This window comes from Uloborus diversus, chromosome 7 (genome assembly GCF_026930045.1).
Source record: "Uloborus diversus isolate 005 chromosome 7, Udiv.v.3.1, whole genome shotgun sequence".
Classification (NCBI taxonomy): domain Eukaryota; kingdom Metazoa; phylum Arthropoda; class Arachnida; order Araneae; family Uloboridae; genus Uloborus; species Uloborus diversus.
In genome coordinates, this window is record NC_072737.1 from 137,288,514 (window position 1) to 137,299,230 (window position 10,717).

A 10,717-nucleotide genomic window follows, 5' to 3' on the forward strand; every position below is an offset into this window, starting at 1 on the left:
ATAGGAATAAAAACGTTGTTGCAGAATATCCAAAATGGCAAAAATGATTTAGAAGAAAAACATGGAGAAAAATTAGTGCGTTGCGCTCGTGGCAAACACAAAATGTGCTTCAGGGCGAAGAACAAAAAAGAAAAAAACTTTTTGAAGCTGTTTTGGAGTCTTGAAAAATTAGTCTTACATTTGTTAAATAAGTATTTCGTTAAAAAATGCAGAATCTGTGATATTTTCCTTTAATACTATTTATTAATCCGTATTTATCATTATTATATTCAGGTTTTAAACTCATTATTACCTCTTTCAGAAGGTTCATTGGAGGTTGGGACGAAAATGGGACAACATTTTTAATTCTGGTAAAAGTTTTTTTTTTTTTTAAAGCTTTTTTTTTAAATGGAAAACAAATTGCGTTTAATGTATTTAAATTTAAATACCCTTTGCAGGCTTGGTTGGTGGCGCTATATATATATATATATATATATATATATATATATATTGGATTGGTTGTTCGTGAAGCATGCTAATTAAAGACCGAAAAACTTATGGGGGGATGAAACATGGCGACTTGCATTGAAAAGTCCAATTTTATTTTTCGTGGGTGTTCAAAACTTTGAAAAGTAAAAATGAAAATTAGTTGCCGCCACTCGCCACATGGCAACTAAATGAGAAAAATGTGGGGACTAAGAATATTAATCCCATTCGCCACCTTCCTCAAACCTTTCCTGAGCTATCAATAATCTTAAGTTGTCAGAGAGCATTTCTCGGCAAAATTAAATACGTTCTTGCTCGCATTAACGTTAATGTCACCAATTAGTTGCATTACTTTTTATCAAAACTGATAAAATTTTATGTTTTAGTAGCGCTTTAAAAGCCGGTTTGTTGCTTTGTCATTTATTATTTATTTATTTATTTTATTTTGTTTTTTGTTTAAAAAAATGTGGCAACTAAAAAAATGCTTCGTTTCTACACTAGTGACCAGAAAAAAAAATCCCAATCTTGATCTTTATTCTGTTATCAAACAAATGGTAAATGGCCGCAGTATGAATCGGCTTAATAGGATTTACAGTTGCGATGCTCATTCTTTAATCTGTTCCAGTGTCTCCTTTGGAGGGAGGGGGCGTACATATCAAATCTAAGATGGAAATGTTTGAGTTATAGATTGAAGTAGGAAGAAATGGACACAGTGCCTGTTTTGTTCACGCTAGGCTCCCAATGAAGACGCTGGAGTGGACTCTGACAGCTATGTTTGTCATGATTGCTATTAAATTTCCTATGTATCATTTTATAGTTCCTTTCTCTAAAACAAATTTATTTTTTACTTATAAATATTGCTATATATTTATTTTCGTTGTAAAAAATCCAATAAATAAATAAATATATAAAAATTTAACAAAAAACACAATTGAAAACCCACAGTCAGTCCATATTACCCGTACTTCAAGACACAGGCACCATTTCTATTTTCTTCATAAAATCAAATTTTGCTCATTAAGTGCTTAAAGAAGATTAAAGTTGAAATTGATAGTGTATAACTTGATTTTAAAGTTAGAAATTACAATGGAGAGTAATACAAATTTTGGAATTTCTTGCACTGATAAATCAAAAAAAAAAAAAAAATCTACTGTAGACACCACACTACTTCTTTTCACATCTATTAAATAATAAATGTTTTTTAATAACTCGAAAACGTGGGTGCGTGCTTTTATGTATGCATCCATTTGAGAAAAGAGAAAAGACGGAATATGGCTACTTTACCCTAAGAGCACCTTGGAGTAAGCAAGGAAACAATTTAAATATTTTCACACCTAGTTTGTCGATGCAAAAATGCGTTTTTAAGAGATTAATTTTCCCAATGTCGACAATTTTAACGTGATTCAATAGATAATTCTCTAAATATCGCCAATAGTGCCAAAATGAGAAACCAGATCCAAAAATAAAAATTTTTTGTAAAATTTTATCCCCAACTTCGCGATATATCGCCAAGTTGCAACAAAGCTTGCGACCAAACACCAAATATTCGCCAAATTATGACATTACTTGAGTTTGCATTGCAATTAACACTGATTTTCCCCAAAAAAGTGTAAAAGGCCCTTTTGCGACATCCGAATGCAACCAAAAGGGGAGGTGCACAACTAATCCACTAAGAGTCTACATACCAAATTTTAACTTTATACGGCAGATCGTTTTCGAGTTATGCGAGATACGTAGATACGTACATGCGAACATTCACACAGACGTCACGAGAAAACTCGTGGTAACGGTAATTAACTCGGGGATCGTCAAAATGGATATTTCAGGTGTCTATTCGTTCTTAGGTATAAATGCAATTCTTTCTTTATCATGTAAAGGGAAGTAAGAGAGAGATTCCGTATAACCATCATTTCCTCTACTGAATGATGGAGCAAGAAACGACCGAAATATGTTTACAGTGGCAAGAAAATATCCCACTCTTAATCTTCAATCGGCATTATGTTGTCACTACGGAAAATTTTTAACAGCAGTCCTTAAAAGAAAGATGTACCTATTATAGCCCTAATTTTCAGTTACACTATTATTTAAAATGTAAACGAGCTGATGTGTGCCTCTCATGACTTCCTTTTACTCCAATTTAATGTAATTTTCTCATTATCGGTAATTTTAATGAGATTCAATAGTTTACTCTCTAAATATCACCAACATCACATCACACCCGAGGGTCCCCAAAAAACCGCGTACGCCATAAATATCAAAAACAGTGGCTAAATTAAAATCAAATTTAAAAAATAAAAAAAAAATCGCCAAATTTGTAGTCAAGCCGGCGACAGAACTTGGCGACCAAAGACTGGTGATATATCGACAAGTGTTCGCCAAATTGTAACACCAGTTGAGTTTTCATCGAAATTAACAATGATTTCCCCCCAAAAAGGGGCAAAAGACCCCCTTAAAAACACCCGAATGTAACCAAAAGAGGAGGTGCACAACTAGACTCCAATAGGAGTCTACGTACCAAATTTCAACGTCTGCGTACCAAATTTCAACTTTCTAGGACATACCGTTCATGAACTATGTGACATAAAAACGCATATCCGCACATACATACATACGTACATACAGACGTCAAGAGAAAACTCGTAACTAACTCGGGAATTATCAAAATGGATATTTCGCTGGTCTACACGTTCTTAGGCACTTATCCACGTGTGGTCGAGTCGAAAAAAAAAACTCAACTTTCATTCGGGGGTGAGCAAAATGGAAATTAAGGTCGATTTTTGAGTGAAATTTTTTTCGCGAATACAATACTTCCTTTTTTGTAAAAGAAAGTAAAAATTCTACTCATGCTGTTCTTGTACTCTAAGATGCCATTTTCAAAATATTTTTAAGCATGGCTAGATTTGTGAAAGTAGGATCATTGCCGAAAAACGAAAAAAAAGGAACTGGACATCAAAGACGGTCAAGTGAGAACAATAAGCAATCGTGATTGCTCAAAAAAGGGTTTTAATATATTTTTTTCACAAACATTTGTGTACTTTGATTTATTTTTTAATTTTTTTTAAGACAAAACAATTTAAAAACTGTAAAAGATGGATTTCAAATATTTTCAGATGACGAAAAATAAAACTATTGCTTATTGTTGATAAGTTTCTCTGTGGAACAGATTCAAAATTCATTTATTACCTTAAGATCTCACACAAGAAAACGGCTTAGTAAAATAGTATTTAAACAGAACGACACTAATATTTTTCGTAAAAAGAGTAACACAGGCGTATTTATTTGCATAATGTATCGCATGAAGAACGACTAATCAGCTTCTGATAAATTATAAACTGCAACTTCAATTCTATCAACTGTTTCAGGATTTTTATGATCAGAAAATAACGAAGAAGAAAATCACAAATCGATGATCCATCTCTAGGAGCAATAAAGAACAAACTTCGACTGAGAACGCTGGGCGTAATGAGGAAGTACTTTTCTTGTATTTTGTTTTTTTAGTTCTGAAAGTTAATTCATCTTTCTTTCATATTTCCGAAATAGAAACTTTTAGAAAAGTTTTTAATGGATTTTAATGCTATGAAGTCGGCGAAAAGGTTCAGAAGCAGAATTAATGACGTATGATTTGATGTGAATTTTAAAATATAGCTCCGATGGTTGTAGGAGTTATTCTTTGGGATAATTTATTTACAAATCTGTAAGCTCATATACATATGTTTCTGAACATAATGGCACAAAAAAGTTTAGCAAAAATATCAACTTTCCAGTAAGCTCCATTAAGACTAAAGTAATTTTATTAATAAAAACTGCTTCATCCTCAAATATAAAATAGCGAATTCACTGATTGAGTACCGCTCCTGACGCCACCAACAATGAAACTCGCGGCACGGCATGATAATTTGATAATATTTTTTGGTAATGTTTGACATGCAGGGAAATTCTATATTTTGACAAGACTCAACTGGATCCGGTAACTTTACTGTTTTACTGGTAAGACTTATTTTAGTAGAATGAAGAAACGAAAAAGTGGTCAACACTGAACGCTATCTACTGGAGTTTAGGGCTAATCCATTGGAGTTTCGGTTGAAATTTCAGCTATCAAAATATCACCAAACAGACAATTGCTTCGTTCAAATGTAGAAGCAATCCGTCATATCTTGACGGGCGATTTTTTAGTAATTAATAAACTAGTGGAAGTTACAAAATCATGAGTTGTGTATTTCCACAAATAAAATTCCTCATAAAAGTCCAAGAATCGGAGAGGCAAATCCGGGAGTTAAGTGGTATTATTTTTTTTTCAGCTGTGTATAAAATCCCATGGTGCACAAAAACTAATAATAAAACATGATGTGCTATTTATAGTTATCATACATTTTGCGTACTAAAACAAAAATAAGCATAAAAACAATTAACATTTTTCACAATATTTTTTCTAAACCCTTACACTATGGCACGCCAACTATATGCTCATGGTGAGACGCCACCCTTCTTTGGGACTGCTGTCGCGCCTGGCGTATAAGTAGAATAAAACAATTAATACCTGTAGCATCTTTACTAATAATAAAGCTGAAAGTCTCTCTGTCCGGATCTCTGTCTGTCAGGATCTCTGTGACGCGAATAGCGCCTAGACCGTTCGGCCGATTTTCAGGAAATTTGGCACAAAGTTAGTTTGTAGCATGGGGGTGTGTACCTCGAAGCGATTTTTCGAAAAATCGATGTGGCTCTTTTTCTATTCCAATTTTAAGAACAAAATTATCATAAGATGGACGAGTAAATTACGAAATTATCATAACGTGAAACCGTAACATGGGTACAAGCCAATTGGCGAGAAAATTCACCTGTATATTTACAAATTTGTTTGTAAATATACAGGAGAACCAAAATACCTTTTAATTTTTCTATTACGGGCAAAGCTGTGCGGGTATCACTAGTAATTTAATGATGAACGATTGTAATGTAGCGAACTTGATAATGTTCGAATATTCATTAATATCTGTTGATCCGCGGTGAGACCTTAACCTCATTAAAAAGAAAAATCTTCATCTTCCTTTCTTTTTTTTTTTTTTTCGTTTTTGAAATCTTTTTTCTAAATTTCATTTACTCGCATTCTTTATAGTGGCTGAGAGTACTGTTTTGTTTCTTTATCGTGCGCATTGCCATCAGTTGACTAAGCCTCGGAACGTGTTTTTTTTTTTTAATTAAGCTCTTACTAGGGGAGGCGGTTTTACTTTGCAAACTCCAAGTTCTGCATACTGTGGCATACTGACTTATTCTCATTAATTCTTTACTTAATAAACTTCCCTCCTCTTGCGTTGTGTTTTTATTATCAGCGCTTAGCTATCGGCCATCGTCTTAAAACAAATCATCTCGAAGACTGATGGTTGTTAAGAAAAATTAGAAAACATTCATAATAGTAATCAAATGCACAAAATCTACAACAGAAATCTAAAGTCAGTAAAAAAAGACGTGATAAAATCAAGTTGAAGATTACTACCAGTAGCGGTATCGCGTAAAAAGAAACTGTGGCATGTATAACGGAAAACAGTGCGGCATGAATAACGGAAAACAGTGCGGCATGAATAACTGAAAGCAGTACGGCATGAATAACGGAAAGCAGTACGGCATGAATAACGGAAAGCAGTGCAGCATGAATAACGGAAAGCAGTGCAGCATGAATAACGGAAAGCAGTGCAGCATGAATAACGGAAAGCAGTACGGTCTGAATAACGGAAAGCAGTGCGGCATGTATCCTGTGTTTTTTGGTTCAGAAGCCGAACACCATAATTTCCTGCCCTTGTGAAAGAAAATGGCGTATTCATACACACAGTACTCTCTAAAAACCGTACACACAGGCTTAACCCTTGCACTTCAAAATGATGTATGATTACGACGTTTAGAGGAGAAAAGCTATTTTAGAATGAGATGTTCATAAATTTCGCTTAATTAGGGAAACATTATCGAAATTACACACTTAATTTAAAGTAACAATTCTGCAACTAAAATAAATTATCGAATTTAAACTCATGCTGTAGATGGATGAAGGAAATATCATTTTTTATGGATAGGTGAAAAAAAACGAGCTGATGTGCGCATCACATGACTTCCTTTTACACCAATTTAAAGTTATTTCACCAATATTGTAATTTTAATGTGATTCAATAGTTAACTCTTTAAATGTCACCAACAATGGCCAAATGGAAACCAGATTTTTAAAAAAAAATAGCCAGATTTGTCACTAAAATGGCGACAAAACTTGGCAACTAAAAGCTTGGAGATATATTGCCAAGTGTTTGCATAAATTACAACACCACTTGAGTTTGCATTGAAATTAACATTGATTTCGCCCAAAAAAGGTGTAAAAGACTCCCTTTAGAACATTCGTTTGGAATCAAAAAGGCAGGTGCATAACTGGACCCCACTAGGAGTGTACGTACCAAGTTTCAACTTTCTAGGACATACCGTTCTTGAGTTATGCGACATACATCCGCACATACGGACATACACACATACGTACATACGGACGTCACGAGAAAAGTCGTTGTAATTAACTCGGGGAATGTCAAAATGATTATTTCGGGTGCCTATACATTCTTAGGCACTTATCCACGTGTGATCAAGTCGAAAAAAAAACTCAAAATTCATTCGGGGGTGAGCAAAATGGAAATTAAGGCCGATTTTACAGTGAAAATTTTTTTGCGAATACAAAAACAATTTTAAGCAATGAGAAAAATCAAAATATTTTTCTCCAGTACCTCTTCTAGTATGTTCCAGTTGTAAATGAAAGCTGCAGGCTCTGAGTTTAGCATTACTTTATGTATAGTAGTATGTACATTCAAAATAAATTACAGCGTTATAATTACCAAGACTGTAATAATGATATTATAAAGTATTTAATATATGAGAAATAAATAAATACTTTTGTTCTGAGAAGTAACTGGAGAACTTCTCAGAAGTAACGTTGGTTTTCTCCAGTTATCCTCATATATATAATAGCCAATTCGCTGATCGAATAACGCTCCTGACGTCACCAACAATGAAACTCGCGCAACGACATGATAATTTGGTAATATTTTTTGGTAATGTTTGACATGCAGGAAAATGCTTTGATAAGGCTGAACTGGATCCGCGAACTTAACTGTTTTACTGTTAAGACTGTTATTTTAGGAGAGTGAAGAAACGAAAAAGGGGTCAACAATGAACGCCGGAGCTTAGGGTTAATCCACAGGAGTTAGGGTTAAAATTTCAACTATCAAAATATCACTAAACTGGCAATTGCTTCGTTCAAAAGTAGAAATAATTTTCAAGCGTCATACCTTGACGGGCGATTTTCTATTTTACGAGGAATAAAATTTATTTTCGCTTTATTATTATTATTATGACTTTTTTCAATGAAAACCCCACGAAATGACACATTTTGTTTTGAAACCTATGACACTGAAAGAGTATCTAAAAATCCAGATTTGTGTGGTTAAATCCAGGTTTAAAATCATTCGTTCAGAATATTTTAGTGAAGCTGACAAAATGCGACGAAACAAAAAGAATAAAGTAAGACATTTGTTCGCAATTACATTCAATAAATGGCAATAATCCTAAAGCGAACACACTTAAAAATTACAGCAAAATGAATAAGAGGGGGAAAAGTGGAGAACTGAAGGACGGCAGAAGAAACGAGAAATAAAAATCAAGTGAGAGAAAATAAAAAAAGATAATACCCCGGAAATGGCGATTTTATTGCTGGTGCTCTTCTAGAAAAAAAAGATTTTTAAGATGAATGCGCATTTTTCGGCGAAAATTTTTAAAATGAATTGAGAGAATAATCTTTAAAATTAATGGACTCAAGTGGACTTTTATGCCTAACAGATAAAAGGGACATTATGCATAATCAAATTTGTACAAAAATGGAAAAAAAAAAGGGAGAAAGAGAACTTTAAAGTAAAGAAATTTTAAGAAATGTTCATAAGAAACTACTGCAACAACTATTTTCTTAATTTTCATTTTAAGCTTTGGTTTGAAAAGACCGCTAAAATTTGTAATTTAACTCGTTAGTTAAACAGTTATATTTTGTTTATTCAATGTGTAATCAACTTTTTTTTCTATTTAAAACATTCATTTTGTGCAGTAATGTTACGAAACATTTTATTAAAATAAAAACACTTACGTCGCCAAAAAATGATCCCTTATTTTGATAGGTACCAGTTGGTAAGCAGATTTGTATTCCTTTTTATTTTATTTCATTTTTTTTCGAAAGCTCATGGGAAAAACTATTTAATTTTCTTCAGTTTTCAAACTGTTTTAAGTAAAATATAATATGCTTTTTGAACCGTGAAATTAAAAGATTTTTAACGATATTTTCTTGTAAGAAACATTTTGAATGATATTCGAAATTCGGGATTTTAATTTTTATTTCTTTACAAAACAAAAAAAGAGGACATTTTAATAAAAATAGAAAGTAAGCAAAACCTGAAATATGATACATACAATATTCTCTCTCTCTCTCTCTTTTGATCAAAAAATGAAATGTAATAAACATACAAGTAATTCCTTAGATTGCAAATTTAGACATAATACAGTTGCCGAAAATCATAATAAAAAACATTGTTAGTGTATAAAGATCACTCAAGAATTTATTAACTAAAAATTAACTACTCGAGCTAATATCGCTAAAAAAACTGGAAAATCATTAAATTACGACCAGTGAAGAACCAAAAGTATGCGTTTTAACGTGAAGTGTTAAAGTAAGTGTAATGGTTATTCTTTTTAAAAATGAGATTTCTACTTTTGTTTAACTCCTGCAAAATGTGCTAAATCAGACGAGATAGGAAACATACGTATTCGAGGTCAGATTATGACGAGATAGTACGCATTAAAAATTATTCAATAAGCCAGTTCAAGTTAAAAAAGAAGGAAGTTTTTAATGGAACTCTAACATAACAAAAGTTAAAAACTCGTTGACGCAACTGCCCGTGCGGACCAAGGAAAACTGTGAGCCTCCCCGTTTTCATGATCGAGGGTTCTGGAGTTCAATGCATGGCAGATGCGAAAACGTTACCAAAAAATAAATAAATAAATAAGAAGAAGAACAGTCTTTGACGTTTAAAAATAATGAAGCAAATTTAAGAAGTAAAATTAAGACAAATTTCAAGAGCTACTCACTTGGCATTATGAAAATTTCTTCAATATCATGCATAGCATCATTTTTTACTTTGAAGCCACCGAGTCATCGAGGGTCTTCTCATTCCTTTTTGTGCGATTCGCAATTTTTGTTGAGCAATAAGGTTGAGACTTATACAGCATAATTTAACAGGCTTATTTATTCTGGATTTTAGTCTTCTCATTCCTTTTTGTGCGATTCGCAATTTTAGTTAGGAAATAAGGTAATAGACTTATACTGCACAATGTAAGAGACTTATTTATTCTGGTTTTTAATTTTATACAATAAGAAATAGCATGCGGACAAAATATTTAGTAACTAGTTTCCATCTGACTTAACTTGATAGCAAGAATAAAAGAAATGCCTCGATAATTTTCTTGACTGAAGCAAAACATTCAAGGCACTCGCAACTTCTTCCCCTTTCGTATTCTGCCAGTCACGTGTATAAAAGAGCAATCGATTTACCAATCTGATATCAAATTCGTCACGTGACCGAGTCGGAAACGGTATGAAGCGTACGAGAATCGGGCGGGTTGACTGTATAATCAAATCAATGCCTTTCTCCACCTAGTTTGGTACAATTCTCTTTACAGACTTAACAAACACTTTGTTTTCTCAATCGAGTTGGAGCATCCAAATTCATTTTAAAACTTCAGTTCAGAAAAAAAATTTCTAGTGGCAATCGGCTAAAAATAAACATTCTGAAGAACACTTATAACTAACATTTCTATCAACAAACATCTCATTGTTCAAGACAAAATTAACACTTCTTCCAGTTTCAAATTATTTTCAGAGGAATTATGAAAACGAACATAACTCTGGAAATATTTTCATTTTTCGTTGAAGGTAAGGTCATAGCAGGAGCCATTTCATTCTCTTATAATAAAAATTTACATTAAGAAACGTAATTAAATCTTTGTTGTCTTTAATGAATTTCTTTTCAGGTTCGCAAAAAATTTCAAGCATTTTACACGCAGAGCAGAATTTCGTTTGCAAAATAATTAAAAAACCATTCTGCCACGGACAGGTGAACGGCAGTATCTACAAAAATGAGTTTTCGAGAAATTTTAAGGAAACGCATTTTGGATTTAATAGCAATAGAGA

General features: G+C 32.9%; 1 protein-coding gene across 1 annotated transcript in view; it reads right to left on the minus strand.

Annotated features, from left to right (window-relative positions):
- Window positions 1–9,622, minus strand: part of LOC129226908 (uncharacterized) — a 71,341-nt gene extending 61,719 nt beyond the window's left edge. Inside the window, exon 1 of the mRNA XM_054861537.1 lies at window positions 9,616–9,622. Within this exon, the coding sequence (XP_054717512.1) occupies window positions 9,616–9,622 (7 nt within the window). The remainder of the gene's footprint in view (window positions 1–9,615) is intronic.
- Window positions 9,623–10,717: the final 1,095 nt, after the last annotated feature.